The sequence below is a fragment of the Sesamum indicum genome, linkage group LG7 (genome assembly GCF_026168435.1).
Source record: "Sesamum indicum cultivar Baizhima isolate 11 linkage group LG7, ASM2616843v1, whole genome shotgun sequence".
Lineage (NCBI taxonomy): Eukaryota > Viridiplantae > Streptophyta > Magnoliopsida > Lamiales > Pedaliaceae > Sesamum > Sesamum indicum.
This window is the reverse complement of record NC_142663.1, coordinates 5900974-5919191: the sequence shown is the minus strand read 5'-3', so window position 1 is coordinate 5919191 and position 18218 is coordinate 5900974. Positions and strand designations below refer to the sequence as shown.

At 34.3% G+C, this 18218-nt stretch overlaps 3 protein-coding genes across 6 annotated transcripts; 1 reads left to right on the top strand and 2 right to left on the bottom strand.

Annotated features, from left to right (window-relative positions):
- The first annotated feature begins 2403 nt into the window (after positions 1 to 2403).
- Positions 2404 to 4740, top strand: LOC105166089 (uncharacterized). Of its 2 annotated transcripts, none has more exons than XM_011085317.3 (5): positions 2404 to 2693; positions 3257 to 3293; positions 3426 to 3535; positions 3810 to 3905; positions 4453 to 4740. In XM_011085317.3, exons 1-5 carry the CDS (start codon positions 2475 to 2477, stop codon positions 4591 to 4593), a joined length of 603 nt encoding a protein of 200 aa, XP_011083619.1. In that variant the 5' UTR covers positions 2404 to 2474; the 3' UTR covers positions 4594 to 4740. The 2 variants fall into 2 exon arrangements, with proteins under 2 accessions (XP_011083619.1, XP_011083618.1); XM_011085316.3 differs by having other exon boundaries at positions 2408 to 2693; positions 3150 to 3293; positions 3416 to 3535.
- A 3990-nt stretch (positions 4741 to 8730) lies between these two features.
- BLH11 (BEL1-like homeodomain 11) lies at positions 8731 to 11259 on the bottom strand. The gene is made up of 4 exons (XM_011085315.3): positions 9872 to 11259; positions 9406 to 9785; positions 9255 to 9315; positions 8731 to 9153 (listed from the first exon to the last, which is right to left on the bottom strand). Exons 1-4 carry the CDS (start codon positions 10640 to 10642, stop codon positions 9004 to 9006), a joined length of 1362 nt encoding a protein of 453 aa, XP_011083617.1. The 5' UTR covers positions 10643 to 11259; the 3' UTR covers positions 8731 to 9003.
- A 1269-nt stretch (positions 11260 to 12528) lies between these two features.
- On the bottom strand, positions 12529 to 16793 carry LOC105166087 (BEL1-like homeodomain protein 7). 3 transcript variants are annotated; one of them, XM_011085314.3, is made up of 5 exons: positions 16337 to 16793; positions 14682 to 15648; positions 13813 to 14180; positions 13659 to 13719; positions 12529 to 13497 (listed from the first exon to the last, which is right to left on the bottom strand). In XM_011085314.3, the coding sequence occupies exons 2-5, from the start codon at positions 15609 to 15611 to the stop codon at positions 12883 to 12885; spliced, it is 1974 nt and encodes a 657-aa protein (XP_011083616.1). In that variant the 5' UTR covers positions 15612 to 15648; positions 16337 to 16793; the 3' UTR covers positions 12529 to 12882. The 3 variants fall into 3 exon arrangements, with proteins under 3 accessions (XP_011083616.1, XP_011083614.1, XP_011083613.1); XM_011085312.3 differs by having other exon boundaries at positions 14682 to 15723; positions 16337 to 16792; XM_011085311.3 differs by lacking the exon at positions 16337 to 16793 and having other exon boundaries at positions 14682 to 16318.
- Positions 16794 to 18218: the final 1425 nt, after the last annotated feature.

The window sequence follows — 18218 nt, the reverse complement described above, 5'->3', positions numbered from 1 at the left end:
GATCTGAGTTTAAAAATAAATCCAATTGAAATTCATTTAAAAGCCCAAAATCAATCATTGCAATACTAAATTGGTATTGAACTGGGATTTTTGCAACTGGTTCATATCGATAGTAGGTCGGCCTGGCCCACTATACATATCAAATTGGCATTAAATCACAAATCATACGGCAAAATGATTGAATTGGATTTTCTATTTAACTTTTTCATATTTTCTATTACAATTAAAATGCACACGTTAGTTATATATATATATATATATACATAATTTTTTAAATAAAGTAAATAGTATAATTTTTTGAAAAACATATAAGGGCATCCTATGATATTAAAATGTTAAAAAAAAAATTTCTATTAAAAATAAAGTATCAATTACACCTCGCTGATATGAATTCGAAGTTAGAGTTGGTGGTACACAAGCGTTGACTGCGACTATGAGGTTGAAAAGTGTTTTTTTTTTTTTTTTTAAATTTTGCGATTCTCTCAAATTTAATATATATAATATTATATAATATATAATATACATAATTTAATAAATCTTAAAAATAATATATTAATATTTTTAATATAATATTTTTAATTATAATTAAATTAATTATTAAAAAAGGACAGCGATGATTTCACCACCGCCATTGCGGAGGAGGGTCCTCACCCTTGGGCGCAACGATCGCCCACTAGTTAGGGTGATCCCCGTTACCCATCGCAGAAGTGGACGGCGATGTCGCCTAGACCTAGTTTGGGGAATGACATCACCGTTGTCCCCTTTGCAGGGCGAGGGTGGGGTGAGAGAAGGGGGAGCCGATTGTGGGGTGGGGGTTGATTATTATTTTTTAAAAATAATAATTTTATTTATAATAATAAACATAGGACTCTTTTACTTTATATGATGTAATTAAGATGAGATAGATATTCAAAATTTCAATCATATTTTGTTATAATTAATGACGGGTCAATTACATTAATACTGAGCTTATGCTAAATGAAGAAAATAAAAAATGAACCTTGATTAATAGGATATGAAGCTCAATCCTTTTAAGTAAAGGAGACAATAATATAATTGTATCTAACATGTCATCTAACTCATTTTTTAAAGCCACATAGGATTAAAAACTCCCCCAAAAATATCCAATTAGCATGCCATGTTATTTTTCAGTCAAAAATCAAAATTCCGGCCACCGAAACACTAAATTTCATCAATTTTGAAACTTAATGAACTTATAAAAATTGGTATAATTATTGGACTAAAATTAGTATTGCGCATATTTAACGGACTAAAAAAATATTCTCTATATAAAATTTTAATTTTATATATTATAGGTATATTTTGTTTAAAATTTATATTATATATTATATAAATATAGAATTTCTCCTCATATATATGGTGGGACATTTTAGTTATTGCCTCTAAAAAAAACCCAAAATTAAACTTGAAGCAGGATGAATCATTATTCATAACATATGAATAATTTTTAATTTTAAATTTTTACAGAGACTTTTTGATATTTTCCCGTATAATGAATCAAACCCTATAGTTTTCATATATCCAAATAGCATTGGTGTTCTTACGTTAAAACACTTGAGCTACGTACTTCCCATACACACAACATGGACAGCTATTTTGATGTTGACATAAGTGTGTCAATACAATGTATGAATCAGTTGCATTTATTTGCACAACTGCATGAAAAATGCTTATGGTAGGATAGGTGGGGTGTTGGGGTGGGTTTTTTTTTACCTCAAATAAACAAGGTAATTAGCATTTTGTGTCCTGAAATTATAGTGATTTTGCACAATGGAACATTAAATTAAAAAAATACCTTGGCACCCTTGAATTGTATACTCATTGGCAACACGCACTTCTTGCCCATATCCAGCAAATTAACTCATGTATTACTCGATTTTTCAAACATTCTTGAATTAAATTATTAAAAAAATCGCAACATTCTACATGTTGAAAATTCTTTAAAAAGTGCAATTAATAAACAAAATAACTTTTGAGGTGAACATTTTTTAAGGAAAGCAGCAAAATTTATATAAAAGAAAGTATATTCAGGATGAAAAATTAAAATATTTACCCTATAAAAGGGACATTTGTAATATGTTTCTAGGAAAGACAAGTATGTACTTATGTGTAGTTTCATGTCACGATTGCAACGTAATATTCTCCAACTACCAATATAGTGTCTTGTATGTGAAAATAAAATGGGAAAAAATGATTTAACTTGGGCAATCAAAGTATACCTAATTGGATTTGAGGAGGTGAATTTACAGATAAGCTCATTAATTCATGACGTGTGCTGTCGACACAAGATTGGTGAAACGAAAACAATTAATTAAAGCCTCGGGCGACCAACCCTACCAACCAACACGCATCAATTAATGACACCTTATATAGTTGATCAATTCTCAAGCCCAAGTCTTCCTTAGGATTTCCAAGTTTGAAACATTGGGTTTTGCAGGAATCTGGGATTATTGATGGAGGAGTACGTGGTATATTTGATTGTGGTTAGTGTAATATCATGGACAACGTTGTGCTTGGTAACAAGAAAGGTTTTCCCAAAGCGGTCTTACGATTTCTGCACCCGCATTGTCTCGTCGGTGCACGCTTCTCTGGCTGTGGTGTTGGCTTCTCGTTCTGTTCAAGATTGGAGCTGCCCACTGTGCCCTTTGGCTTCAAGATCTTCTCCTAAGCAGGTATTTTCTGTTTCTCTTTTGGTCTCGTTGGCTCATGGTAAGGACGTTACATATTTGATAGTTGTGTATGTGGGTTTTTATTGTATTGTGCTTCCTTTTCTTTTGGTGTTTTGTGGGAAAATCGCAATTTTTGTCAAATATGGTCTTTTTTTAATTTGGACGAAAAATACACATGAGAACTAATATTGATTTTTTTTTAATTTATAAAATACAATATGAAAAAAAATCATAATATATGAGACTAAATTAAAAAAAATTCGATAAAAAAAAGCCAATTTCCCATGTTCTGCATTAAGATTTAAAAAGAACGTGTCGGGACTAGGGCAAAACTTAGTTGGAGGATGAGAATTTTGCAGAAAAGGTGAAACATAAGAGTAGGTGGTGGTCTTGAATTGACATAAAATTTGCAATAATAAAAGAATGGAGACATGAACAACATTGTTGAACATGAAACAGATGGAAGCACTAGCAGTAACAGTAGGGTACCTGATATATGACTTGGTGTGCTGCCTCTTTGACAAGCAAGTGTTCATGCTTGATAACACTATTCACCATCTTGTCAGCATTGTTGGCCTTGTAGCTGGACTTGCCTATCAAAGGGTAACCTTCATTTCCTCAATTTTACCATTTCTCTTCCTAGTATCCCCCACCCCCACCCACTCCAAGAAGCTGTATATATACATACATATATATATATGAATAAATCTTGAATATTAATGTAGTGTGGAACAGAAATGGTGGGAGCGTTGTGGATTACAGAAATTTCAAGCCCATTTCTGCACTTGAGGGAGATGCTGAAGGAGGTTGGATACAGAGACACTCATCTCAATTTGGCTGCTGATGTTAGTCCCTCTTCCCTATCATCATTTCTTCATACATTCATGATGTTTGAATGCATAGAGAGTGTGAATCATGAGCATACAAACGCCGATTGGATTTCCTGTTGCAAATTATATTTCATTTCCTATCCTATTCAATATATATATATATATATATATATAAATAATATTTTATATTTATTTAAAAAATAATAATACACATAACGCCTGAAAATCTGATCCCATACAAGTGGTTGAACTAAAAAGAGAAATAATGAATGTGAGTTTGGTGTTGCAGATAGCTTTCGCACTCATATTCTCAATGGCAAGGATGATTGGTGGACCATATCTCACCTACGTCACTCTATCTGCTCCTAACCCACTTCTCATTAAGGTCATTCATTTCTTCCCATATTTTTACTTTTTTAAATTACGCCCACTCCTTCTAATATTTTAAGTTTATTATACAAAATATCTTCTATTCTTTATAAAATTACAAATACACCCTACAAAGAATATTAACGTAATGTGCTCAAAGGGTGTTTTTAATAGAATTTCGTCATTGAATAAGAGGTGGACTTATAATAACAAATACAAAATTGTACTTGTAATTTTTTAAAGCGTAAGTTGTAATGGGTTCCTCCGAGGTTTATCATCATTACAAATATTTTTTCGTTATTTAAAAAATTACAAACACCCCCACGAAATTAACGATTGTCTAATAAATACCTTCATTAATGGACTGTTACGAGAGAATATTTATTAGATGATGGTCAATTTCAAAAGGGTATATATCTGTAATTTTGTAATTATGACAAATTTAAGGAGAGACCGTTGTAATTTATCTTAAACATAAATCTTAAAAATTGTGAACGTAATTTACCCTTTTAGTTATTTCATTTCACCAATAACAGTATTAATGAGAATTAGGATAAGTGCAGGCAATGGCGTTGGGGCTACAGCTAGTGAGTGCGTTCTGGTTTTACAAGATTGTGAGGATGGTAAGGTACAAACTTGGTAGAATTAGATCCTCATCCACATCCTCCATCACCATCGCAAAAGCCCATCAATCTACCTCATGAAATCTGCTGTCAAACTCAATTTCTTTCACATGCATATATGGTCCTCTCATCGGTATTGAGTTAGTGTGTGACTAGACGGGTAATTTCAGAACTATGAATTGAATTTTTTTATTTTAAATATTATTATATTTTTTATTTCTTTTAATATATATGTGTGCTCTGTGTATAAATTAATTAAAGTAATTTTTATAGAGTAGAATTGTTAAAATTAATTAAAATTATGCCAATATCAAGATTATCCCTATATATATTTGTGTATTTATATATATGTATGTATTTGCTCTAAATATACGTCCACTCGTACGTAAGAAGCTAATCCTGTAAGCATAAACATATGATGTAAGAAAAAACAAGATGGTCAAAACATAAATCATCTAAACAACAACATATATCCCAACATAATTGCTGTCAAAAAATGTATCATGTGTATTTAACCTGCGGTTATCGAAAGTTGTATAAGTTGGATAGTGGACCACATAAGTAAAATTGTCATGCGGAAATAAACCGTGCCCACGACTTATAACAAATGTGCAAGATAGAGAGCACACATCTGATAAGACGTCCACTGGATAGAGAATGGCCATGTTATAAGCCGTGGCCATGGCTTATCTCATGTCCGCTCTGACTTCAAAAAGACATGTCAAAACCTTCTTTAACATGTTCCCTTATAGCTAGATACTTAATGTCGATGTGTTTACTTCGACTTCCACTCTTGTTATTTTTAGCCATAAAGATAACAATTGAATTATCATAATATATCCTTAATGGCTTTGAGAGTGAATCCATTATTCTCAACTCGGATATAAACTCTTTAACTACACACCTTGTGATCTTGAATTATTTAAATTAGGTTATATTTCAAATACGATCTATTTGGAGACTGATTTATATCAAAGTTCATGGTGTTCAAACCAACAGAAGTAAATCCAAAACTACCTAAGCCCTGCTCATTCCTATAGAAAGAGGCTTCAACCACATACAAGTGATTGCACGCCACAATAAATCCACAAAAAAAACCAAGTCCAAAAATTTTCTTCCACGATGAAGTTCTACAACCACGAGTTCCACATCTTCATTAGCATCGGACCTCAAGGCTTGATATTATATTTGAAAATAGCTCGTAATCTTTTTTCATAAGTCTGGATAAGATTGTGCATCCGATTCAAGAACAAGCGTCAGCCTTTATATTGATAATCGGAGCAAAAAATCGGGAAATTATTTTTGTGTGTGAAGATTGTATCAATTTCTTATTTGATATTATAAAATTCATTTGTGCATGTATTTCTTGTTTTATAATTTTTTTTTGTAAACTCAAAATTTATCGAACACATACCATTAAAATTTATCAAAATTTTAGATGGAGTAGTATTTTTGCCAAATACTCGATTACGTTATTAATTTAATAATTAGTTTTAATTATTATTAAATTAAAGTACTTCTTTCATCTAGTATTAAAAATATGTGTATGTATGGTAATCAAAAAGTCGTATTAGTTTGATATTTAGTTACATTTTTATTAATTCAAAAAAATTTCTTTCACTGAGTAATGAAAAAATAATGACACATGAATTATGATTAAATAGATTTGTCTATTTTATTATTAGAATCAATTTTTTTTTTTTGCAAAAATATATTATATATATTTGTTGAATTAATAAATTATTTCTTAAGTAGATTATCCTTTTATAATAACAAGTGATATATTTTATAAATTGCTTATACTCTTCTATAAATATTTTTTTTAAATGCTATTATTTTACAATTAAGTTCAAAATGTTCAATAAAATATGAATAAGTAATATTTTTTGGAAAAAAAAAAAAGAATACTGAAGGGCAAAATTGTAATTAAAAATGTAGGTTCATTCCATCACTAGTAGACAAACTGAATTTTCATGAAATAAAGGAAAAATGTTTAGATTTCTCCGACTATCGCCTATCTGAAAAAGTTTAATTTAAATTGAGTTTGATCGAAATTGAATCAATTATATGACAAATATAATATACTTGGTTTATGATTGGTGCACAATTTAAAAAAATAATAATAATAATTTATTGGGGTATATCCACTAGTGAGCCCAAAGAAATAAAAAACCTAATCAACTATTACATAGAATTATGGGTTGTAAAAACCCTTATATTACAAACCAATATTATATAAATATTAATAAATATAATCAAAGAGATACAGTAAAAATAAAATGATAACAAGAGAAAGATATTTGGCTCTGGGGGCCAGATCCGATAGAGGTAGTTCACGGCCAGCAAAGCCGACAACCACTCACTAGTTGCTGAACCCAAATTACACCACTAAGTCCGGTCATGTGGTCGCAAAAAACATTTTAGAGTAAATCTTTGCCTTACAGTCAAAAAGAACATTGCAAATATTTTGCTGTCCAAAATTTCGGGCAGGAAAAGAGAAGTCGCAAATTGTGACACTATTTGTGACGGGTTCAAAACTTTTCTAACAATTTTTAACATTTCTTATAGCCATCTCTATCTGTTGATGCTTCCGTGGCAAATGACAGACCTTTTGCGATTGGAGTTACATCCACAATTTTAGGACATAAATTGCAATGCGAATAAACCTTTTTCAACCGCGTGTCGTTGCAAAAACTTTTCCGACATTTAAATCTTTTAAATATATATTTTTAATTAAAAAGATATCACAATTTGCAACGGATATTTTACAACTTGCACTATTGTGACAGTCGCCATTGGTTGCTGTCCCATCACAAAATCGATCAGAAAATGAGACCTCAATGGATTTTTATAAATTTCGATCGCCAAAGTTAGTTTATTTATGGTGTATGTTTCTAGGTTTGGTTAAGTTTATTTAAAATGCATTATAATGAACACTTTGAAATATTTTGATAACATAAGTTTATGAAACTTATAAAATATTATTAATAGCAATTTTTGTAATTAAAGGAGTTTGTTAGTGTGTGTGTTTAATATATATATATATATATATATATTATTTTAAAAATAAGTTAAAAACTACTTCCTTTTACAAGCTCCTAATATCTTATTTTGGATTTTATAAGGTTTTTTTTTTAAAAAAAAACTACTAAATAGTTTTCTTCACTTTATAAACTCTCGAACATCGGGCAAAATGCTTTCTTAATCCCATAAAATAAACGCAGAATTTATTTTGGTACCACAATTATGGTAGGTGTTGCTTTTAGTCCCTAATTGAAAGTCACGTGTGCTGTGGTTTTGGGATTAAACGAACGTTACTTGGGACAAAAAGATGTTGTAAGTTCGCGACCAAAAAGGCCAAAAAAATCATATTTTTTGGGACGAAAAAGACGTGGTTTTGAATTTTATGGGACTAAAAATGTCACCTACGATAGTTGTGATATCAAAAAAAAATTCTATCCTTATTTTATGGGACTAAAATAATATTTTACCCCTCAAACATCTTATAAACTATTTTTAAACTTATAATTAAGCGCATTTAAATTAACACCATCTTAGTTGTAGTAAAATTAACTTTTTACTATAAAATCGTGAAATGCTTTGTAGTCACTGTTGATAATCAAATTAACAACAGGATAAGTAGATACAAACATGAAAATTTTTTACTCGAATCAGTTTTGCTCCATTTGGATTCGGACTGAAATCTCTAAAACACTAAGCATGAACTCGATCGACCCGGACATGGTGCTTTTTTCTGCACGAAAATGTCCAACCCTAACTGTATGTATAAGTAATACAACTTCATCTGATCGATGTAGTCTGAATAATCACCAAAACATATGTCTGCAAATTAATCTGAAAACGCCAGACGAACCCCAGTTCTTGTCCTCTTCACTCACAGGAGACGTGCATGGCTGTATATATATCATCAACCGTGAGCATGGGAGGGAGGTCTACGATCGATCTTTTCGTATCTAATGAATGGTTTTCTTGGTTCATATCATCTGATTCTTTGTTTTTTCTTTCCCCGGCAAAATTGTCGTCCAAACATAAACTAGGATGCTGAGTAATCAATTTCCACGAGGACTCAATTGTTCATATACTTTGTCAATGCTAAGGTATTTGATTTGAAGTTGTTGATGTAATAATAACCAGGTTTTATACATGAATGGTAGCGAATGATGTAATGAATCGTATCGAGAAAAAAAAAGAAAAGAGTGCTGGAAAGAACCTCAGGTTATTGATCATGCTTTTCCAAGAAAACTCAGAACTTATCTAGCAGAAAAAGAGAATTAGAAGAACGCATCATATGATTCCGTTTTTACGTGAACTCGATCGTAAAAGAGTGGACAGAATATTGAGCAACTGTGCCTGAATTGGCTGTTAGAGATCACAAGAACAAGAACAGTGATATCTCCAAGTGAAAACAGCCAATTCATATTGAACTACTGTTCATCCATTTTGAGGTCTTGCACTTTTGAACCATCCTTTTCAATTTAACTCTTCAGCCGAGTCCCCTACTCCTTCCCTTGTCAACAGCTGATCTGATTCAGTCGAAGAGTCTGCAAATTCCTCTTTGTACATTTCCTCTATCATCGGCTTCCATAGTCGCACTCTTGCGTTTATAAACCAATTCGAGACCTGGAAATTTCCATTCCACAAAGCCACATTTTGATGTTTGATTACAAGGATGCGGGTATAAGTCCAATGGAGATCATTTTGAAAGCATAAAAGAACATTACTTGGTTCTTTGATAAGCCTGTTTGTGATGCTAGCATGAGCTTTTCGGAGTCATTGGGATAACTGAAAGACACAAGAAACCATTAGTGAATGCCAATCATGAATTTGCTATGACATTGAAATTATCAGAAATTTCGACATCAAAATGCATACGGATGCAGAAAGTGTTCGAAGAGCCAAGCACGAAGAATTGTGACAGAAGTCTCTGGCAGCCCTCTGATAGGCCTCCACGCTTGCCGCGAATTGTGCATTAGTCCAAGCTGTTGAAGGGAAATTCTATTCTGCCTAGCCTCTTGATCAAACAGACTTAGTTGAGACAATCTTGAGCTGATTTTAGGCATTTCTTTTTCGATCTTTTGTTTCGTTGCACGAATTTGAGATACTATTGCATTTCTTAAGCTGCAAAAGTGTTTGGACATGGCCTGGAGTGCAAGGGCAGTGTAAGATTTCCCAGCTCCTAAACCTGCTATCACCTCGAATGATGAGACCAGTTCCTCCATGTGATGATAATACTCCTCATATCTTCTTTCCACCTGTTTGTCAAATGCAAGAATTGGACATTCAGGATAAAATGCTTATGAAAAGAGGAAAGAAATGATTTGAGTATCATTGAATTAACCTCCTCCAGCAAGGCGAGAAGCTTTATAAGGTTGGTATAATTTCCATGCTTTTCAGGCAGCAATTCACCATTGGAAAGCTCTGCTTTGAGCTCGGAGGAAAGCCCGTGAGACCCTTTTCTACTGCCACGGGATAGCTTCTCGACGTATCTCTGGTTGCTTATATCAGTGTCCTTCCCTCCAACACTCACCATTTCTTCAAGAATGGACTGAGCTGGTTTTAAGTACTTTGAGCTTCCAATTGCAGCAGCAAACGATTCAGTTCCATACGAAGTCGAGCAAGATTGATTCAGTGAAGCAAAAGCAGTTCCGGTGAACGAGTAGTCGTTGATCACACGGTCAATTCCCAGATTACAGGATTCTCTTGCTGCATCTCCTGAACTTAGGTAGCTGGGATTGAGCAGGCTTGAGTTTAAGGGCCTTTGCCTGCATGGGACAGAGCCTAAAGACAGTGAAAGCCTCTGAGCTGGTTGAGCTGCCTCAGTTGATCTTCCAAGAAGATCCATCAGACGCCTATCGTGGCCTATATCAGAATCGTCTGATAGATGAGGGGCATGATGAACAAGGTCCACAGATCTAGAAATTCTGTCTCCAAGAAACTGAATGCTTAAAGGCAGAGAATGGGGATAAGGGCTATTGGAGACGGAATCTGTTGCTCCATAAGCATCAAAATGCTGGTTCCCAAAATGGTTTTGATTAGCAATGGAGGTTGAGATGATGAATTGGTGCAGAATACTTGAATTTGAGTTTGAGGGTGAATCTTCTGAAACCATACTGACTACTTGATTAACACTTTGTTTTTTTTGCTCTCACTTGGCTTTAAGAGATTGAATCTTGATCAGAAAACTTTCCTGAATACAACAGTTTCTTGATCTTGGGGAAAAGAAAAGGGGTTATGGAAAAAATGGAAGAAATGATCTTCCAGTGACAGATAAATGGTAAATTTGAAGTTGTGCAGCAACAGTCTTGAATAACTGAGTTGAAGTCTAGAAGAAGATTTTATGATGAGATCAACAATCAAGAATCACTTTCACACTGAGTGAAGAAGAGCAAACCTCGTGATGTAAATTCAAGTACAAAACGATGACAGAAATCTTTCATTTTCGTCTCAGAAATGAAAAGCATTCTTCAGCACAGATAGATTGCAAGCAGAAATTTGGAAAGAAAAAGGGTACAGTGAGAGAGAGAGAGGTCAGGGTGGTAAAAGAGGATGAGTACACTGTGAAGTGACATTATTAATCCCCCCTTGAAACAAAGTTTTAAGCCCTGATATGATAAATACAAGAAGTTGCAGGCAGCATTAGGTGAGCAATAGAGCAGTTTATAAGTGTTGGGACAAACATACCTTTGATAATAGTTCATTCAACAAGGAAAGCAAAGATTCTCTCTTATGCTGTCTTGTGTTTCTTTTTTTCTGAAGTCTAGGGTACCCTACCCCTCTATGTCAGCAAGCAGAAAGCTATAAAAGCTATTGTAAACAGACCTCTGCAAACATCTTTAAGCAAGGGTAGCTATTAACCAAGTGAAATTGCTGAAAATGACAAAGGGGGGATTAATGGTCCCCCCTCTCTTCCCTGACTACAAAACAACAAGGTAAAAGCATCAAGCTTTCAGCTTTAGTGCCTGCTGTTACATTTCTTTGGGACACTCAAAAAGCACTTTCACCCTAAACTTCTCTCTCTTGCTATTTCACAGAGAGAGGGAAGAGAAGAGAGCCCATATGATAAATTTTGTTTCTGCTGCAATGGGGATTTCTGCCATCTGAAAAAAAAAAAAGCAAGGAAAAAGTGGACTGTCTTTTGCACACTCCCAGTTTTAACATTGTCTGATTGTGAATTTGTGTACATATGGGAATATCTAACCTTTTTCATCTTTGCCCTGTTATTGTCATCCACGGAGATGTTGAAAGGACACTGCTTTCACAAATCATCAATGGAAAATAAAACAGATATGTACATTAATAGGGTTCTCATGGTTATGAACTGCCTTTGTTTTTTGATGTGCTGATGGATTCTTGGTTTGATGGGCTGCTTAGTTTAGTTGGATGCTGAGCTGAGCTAATGGTTTCTATTTTTGTACTTTGACGCATCCAAGTTGGCATTCTTGATTTTGTAGTTATGTTGGCTATTTAAAGGGTTACTTTTATTTTAGTTTTTTAATTGATTTTGAAAAATCTTCTAAATCTCTTTTTTATTTTCCAATCTCGTTCCTTGGGCACAACTCTTGCATAGAAAATAAGTGGGCAGAAGTATAACCACTAAACATCCAAATGAATATATATTAAACATTGTGAACATCTTAAAAACATCTAAATTAACCTGAATTATTGTGGGTCGTGCATGTATTTTTGTGGTTGCTAATTGGTTAATGTGCATAAACATATTTCATCTTCATTTGGTGTAGAAATTGCACTTGTGTATAACAATGTCAATAGAATTTAGCCACCAAATGACGAGATTGAAAAAAAAACAATGAATGTTTTTAAAAATCAACAAAAAAAGAAAGAAAGAACCCACTTTTTTAAAAAAGGAGAAAACATCTCAAATCTTGATTTTAGTTAATTAAAATCTTATTTCCTTAAATTTGCTTGCAAAAAAAATGAAGATGAAATTGAGGCAGGACAGATTTGGGTCTTGCAAAGATGAAGTTGGGGCGAGTGTTGGATCCAACAAAACATGCTGCGAACCCGTCAGGTCGCTCTATTTATACTTGAGAATCATAACTTCTTACAGCCAATGCAAGGAAAAATTACACATTCACTTATTACAAAGAATTCCTCTCCAACATTCACTTTAGTTAGTATGCAGATTTGCTGTATAACCCTAACATACAAGAACAGGTATAAGGTTCCCTTTACAAACAAGTGTTTCAACAACTTTACATGCTATACAAAACAGACTATCAACACACACACACCCCTACCTTCTTAATCTGGACTTTTCCATCATTTCTACACAAAATTATTTGATTTGTGAACTTGCCAAGAAATATATCTCATCAACCACCCTTTTCATCATGCCACAAAATCAGACAAGAGATGACTATTGCCAAACCTGTTCTGATTATTCACCGGATCCACGTAATAATAATCCATTTTGTCAAGAACCATGGAAGAAGATGTTGCGTCGTTCCCTTTTGCCTCAACTCCATCTGCTGTCGACTTAGAATCTTTCTCGCTATGCTGCAACCCCAGTGCAAGCGATACTTGATTTCCAATGTTACCATCTATGACGTTCTCGTCACCAGTCTTGTTGGTTGATGCATTATTATCAGAAAAAATGCTATTCCCAGCCAGACTAACAATTTGTTCGTTTGGCATATGAGTTAGCCTAAAATTAACTTCATTACCTTGATAAGGTCCATTCTCATAGGCCAAGTGTCCACTGGACATGAAATCAGGCCTTGACTCATTGGACTGCATTGGTTGATTGCTGTTTGCGGCTGCAGTGAATAAGTTCCCCTGGAACTCTTCCTCTCTGTCATCAAAAGCACAAGTCTCTTGAGCTGTAGTTGCATGTTCTGGTGACGATCTTGGTTCAGTTTCTGCATCCCCAAACTCCTCCTTGTACATCTCCTCGATCATGGGCTTCCAGAGACGTACACGTGCGTTGATAAACCAGTTCGCCACCTGATTTAATCAGGAATATTATGATCATGGTACTTGACTCTATTTTAGACTATGGTATGCTCAGATTTGAATAAACTCAAGTAAATACACAATCGTAGGAGACAGCTCAATAGTTGTCTATGCCATATCATTTGCTATGATTCTCTCTTGAAGGTATTTACCTGACTCCTGGTCAATCCTGTCTGCCTTGCAAGAACAATCTTCTCAGAGTCTTTAGGATAACTGTTGATTGATCAAAAAATAGTAGTTAGGAGCGGTGTTCCATAACAATAGATAGCCCCTGGTAAGAAGAAATAGAAATAGTCAAGAACATACGGGTGAAGAAAATGCTCAAAAAGCCAAGCACGAAGTATTGAGACAGCAGTTTCAGGCAAGCCTCTCTGTGGCCTCCAAGGTTGTCTCATCACTCCAAACTGCTGAAGTGCCTTTTGTTGCCTCAGTTGCTGGTCCACATAGCGCAGACGTGATAGGACACCTTGTGAATTAACATCTTGCTCTCCTAAGCTCTTCTGAGTAGCTTGAATTTGCTTCTTGATTCCATCACGCAAACAGCGGAACTGACGGGAGATTGTTCGAAGGGCAAGGGCCGTGTATGGCACTGCAGCACCACGCCCAGCCACCATGTCGAATGATGATACGACTACTTGCATTTGATGGCAATATTGTTTGTATCTTCTATCCACCTTCAAAAGAAACAGACAACGAGAGGCCGTTAAACCATTATTGCTTAACATCAAAAACACAAGAAGCAAAGAAACTGATAATGAATATGCAACAAACATGCATATATAAGTCACACAGAGACTTAAACTGGGATTTAATAACAATTCCCCACTGAGTCAACAACAAAGATCTCTGTATACCCTTATTCATGTAGCATATCAGGTATAGAAGGTTCTTTAATGAAAATCATTAAACAGTTGAATGTGATTTGACATGAGAACCGACAGATAACAAGAATAAAATGTTTAAAGCCTTATCCCATCTTAGATCAATAAGACAAATAGGCAAAAGTTTGTAACTGATGAAAAATTAATCAAAACTTTCTGATACTGATAAGATCATGGCAACAAAGGCAAATTTGCTCCACAGAAAAGAACATGTAAAAGATAATGAGCCTCCTCTCATTAAAAACTCAGACGGAAGGACTCGATCAATTGTTAATGTAGAGATAATCATCTTACCTCATCTAACATGGACAATAGTTTTGTCAGCTTATTCTGCAGTTCATGGCGTTCAGAAGGGGAAAGATCACGAGGAGCATTGTTACTTGACTCCTGAAGCTCAGCAGAGAACCCGTCCCGTTTCAAATCTGTCCCTGTGGAGCTATCCTGACCATTCATGTTTCGGAATTTTTCCAACAGTTTGGGAGCTCTATGAACACTTACCAATTCAATGAGTAAATCTTGAGCTGCTTTAAGATACTTGGAGTTGCAAAATGTTCCTGTGAACTCCGGTGCTTGATGCGGAGACGGTATAAAGCTCGTTTCTTTGGAGCTAATCAAGTTCCCAAAATTGTTAATAGCTCCATATTTCACCGTCTCCTGAGTCTTTCCAGCCAAATCGAAAGATAGGTACTGCACACTCTTGAGGTTATTATTTTGAGAGAGCTGGAGCTCTGATTGCATATCGGAACTTAACAATGAACAGAGACTAGAGCTCGTGTACTGGCTCAAATCTGAATGCAACTGCACGAGTGGCGGTTCTTGAGATCCCAAGCTAAGAGATAAACCATGATATTGTGGAATTGGTTCAGAACTGTTGACATTCACTGATTCTTTAGAAAATATATGAGTATCTGCTATGACTGTATTGCCATCTGAATAACGAGGAGTAAAGTTCAACTGCCTATCAATTTGTTGCATTCCCGTTGGAACACTATTAGGAGGGATAAACACCATTTCGTCTCTGCTTCCAACAGATTCAGCTTCGACAAGTTCATGAGTAGACAGAGAGCTACCAGACAACAAATTCGCATAGGATAAAGTAGCCGAAGGCTGGCTGACATATACCTTATTGTTAGCAATTTCAGATGACGGATAAGAAGGAAGTTTCTGATTCAGCATATATGAAGTAGGAAGCATATCTCCTTCACTAGGATAAAAAGAAGCCATCGTTGCACGGCACTCCTTCAAAAATTGTTGGTGCCAGCTGAAAAAGGCCAAGTGGAAGATAAACCATCACAAAGAGATCTTCTTCGAGGACTGTATTGAAACTATTTGGTAGCTGGAGAGAAAGAAAAAGTGGAACTCAGAAAATGCAGGCTGATCTTGTCAATGTGAAAATGATGCACCAGAGGCAGGAAAAAAGAAAAACTGATATCCGAATCCCACTATGGATAAAAAGCAGATCCAACAACATCCCTTTTCCTATTCTTGCAACCTAAGACCCACATCTTTTTTCTGACAAAATTCTTGCATTAACAGCTCCAGTAAACAATACAAGATCATATAAATCACCAAAAGAGATAGTAAGAGGTTTTTAGCCGTAAAATATTTAATAATTCTTCTGATGAATAGGAGCCCAAAAAATGTGGGGAAGTCTGAGAAAAACAAGAATGAAGGAACACAGGATTCTCTCTTTACAGAAAGAAAGTCCTCTGAGCTCCATTCCATATATGGAAACCCCAAAAGACAAGAAGAAGAAGAAGAAGTCCAGAATTCATCATCTTTGTTCCGGTAAAACTAAGATGACCAGAATCCATTCATCATCAACATGCAATTCAGTTGAGGCAATCAAGTCTCAGTAGCCCACATCAGAAACAAACATGAAGAACAACTCTTTCTTACAAACTCATGATCATCAGAGTTACATCCAAGAAACATAAATTAAGAGTTACCTGGAAGAAAAAGAAAAGGAAATAATAGCAAGAACATTCCTTGTACTTGTGGGCTGCCCTCAACTGGGGAAGCAAGAAAAGGGGTCAAGAGAATGATTGGAAAGAGAGATGAAATGGGCTCAAAAGCCGAAGAGTCTCCCCAACAAATGGAGACAAAACTGATTCCAAAGATCCCAAACAAACAAAAACACCAGCACCAGCAGCAACCCTCCTTATCATTGAACAATGAAAAAAGGGATATAATAATTAAACATAAAGAAACAATGATGACTCTCCATCCAATCCATCCAAACCAACCCAGCTCTATTCTTGAATATTCATATTTTTAAAAAAAAAAAATGTATATATTCCTTTTCACTTATGCCACCATTCTCACGTGGAGACAAGTTACAAGCCCAAGAATAAGATTGCCTAGAAACTTCTACAATGAAAAAATTTGTCAAACAGCCAAAAGGGTTGGTCCATGGTTGTTTGTACATGTCTTTAGCTTAGGCTGTTTGTTAGCTTGGTGTTTTGAAAACATAACCACCAGTTGGTGGACCTAAACATTGCCCTTAAAACACCCATTCAAGACATAGCTCCAGTGGTTGTTTGTTATAACTATAGTTAGGCCATGGTCGGTTCAATTGTTTACTTCATTATGTTCAACTCCCCATTGTATATGTTTTTAAAGTTAGGTATATACACCTTGGATACCCTTTTTTTGTTGTTTATATTTAAACGGTCTCTAAAAATATAAAATTATACTTTTCTTTAAAATTATTTTGAAATTATATTTATATCCCCTCAGAAAATTCTGTGTTTACATTTGACCCCCCTTCTGTTAGGATTTGGACAAAAAATATTATCGCAAGCAAAAAAAAAAATTATCTCAATTTTCAATTCTATCCCCTATCTATTATTCTCATTGTATATTTTTGTACCTATAGAGGATAAATAATATATATATATATATATATATAGATAGAGAGAGAGAGAGAGAGAGAGAGAGGGAAGTTGATATCATTATATTTTATTCTTTATAAGTACAAAATCATTATATGGGAACATTAAATAAAGAGTAAACTTGAAATTTATGCAATTATTTTTGTTAATGTATCATTTTTCATACAAATCTTAATGAAAGGAGGTTAAGTGTAAATAAATTTTGAAGGAGTGTAAATATAACTTCAAAAATTTTTTTAGAAGAGTGTAATTTTATATTTTTAAAAAACGTGTAATTTCGTATTTTTAGAAATGGTCTAAATATAATTAACCCTCTTATCTGGGCGTCACCCTCTTGTATTCAGTCTCCTTATAACACTATAATTTTCAGTATTAGGTGAAAAAAGATTTTTAAGAAAGGGATCAATGAAGATTTTCTTGCTAAAAAGAAAACCCCTATTATATCTTTACTGAATATCACAACGAACGCGTTAGGACAAGAGTGATACGTAACACTGCTGAAATAACAATAAGATAAATGAAAGTGTAAATTAGATAATAAACAGAAAATTAAGATGAAATATTAGGTGAGTGGCGATAAGATAAATAAATGCAAATATTATATTTATATCGAATTTTGACATGTTACCGATATTTGGTTTCTTGGAGTTGAAATTTTGACATTATACCGATAATTTGGTAGCTCTCCAGGAAAATGACAGGGGTACCAAATTCTTCACCTACATGCTGTGGCGATGAAAATGAGGGCTGCTGCTGCAAATAAACTAGTTTTTAAGTATTGTTAGGTATTGTTTCTATCTGGCGAATCATTTTTTGTGATGACGGCTAACAAAGGTATCTTTAGGAGCAAACATTGTCAGTTACAAAGACATGCAATATTATCTGAACTCTCATTCATTCTTTTATTCCCTCTAATTGACAAAAGGTCAACATTTTA

What these genes read in the sequence shown, in the direction of transcription:
- LOC105166089 (XM_011085316.3), top strand. Translation starts at nt 2,475, where the DNA reads ATGGAGGAGTACGTGGTATATTTGATTGTGGTTAGTGTAATATCATGG. An exon ending in CAAGATCTTCTCCTAAGCAG is followed by an intron (nt 2,694 to 3,149) that starts GTATTTTCTGTT and finishes AACATGAAACAG; the next exon opens with ATGGAAGCACTAGCAGTAAC. An exon ending in CTAACCCACTTCTCATTAAG is followed by an intron (nt 3,906 to 4,452) that starts GTCATTCATTTC and finishes GGATAAGTGCAG; the next exon opens with GCAATGGCGTTGGGGCTACA.
- BLH11 (XM_011085315.3), bottom strand. Translation starts at nt 10,642, where the DNA reads ATGGTTTCAGAAGATTCACCCTCAAACTCAAATTCAAGTATTCTGCAC. An exon ending in TTCTCGCCTTGCTGGAGGAG is followed by an intron (nt 9,786 to 9,871) that starts GTTAATTCAATG and finishes TTTGACAAACAG; the next exon opens with GTGGAAAGAAGATATGAGGA. An exon ending in TTCGAACACTTTCTGCATCC is followed by an intron (nt 9,316 to 9,405) that starts GTATGCATTTTG and finishes TGTGTCTTTCAG; the next exon opens with TTATCCCAATGACTCCGAAA.
- LOC105166087 (XM_011085314.3), bottom strand. Translation starts at nt 15,611, where the DNA reads ATGGCTTCTTTTTATCCTAGTGAAGGAGATATGCTTCCTACTTCATAT. An exon ending in TATTGTCCATGTTAGATGAG is followed by an intron (nt 14,181 to 14,681) that starts GTAAGATGATTA and finishes TTTCTTTTGAAG; the next exon opens with GTGGATAGAAGATACAAACA. An exon ending in CAGGATTGACCAGGAGTCAG is followed by an intron (nt 13,498 to 13,658) that starts GTAAATACCTTC and finishes TGATTAAATCAG; the next exon opens with GTGGCGAACTGGTTTATCAA.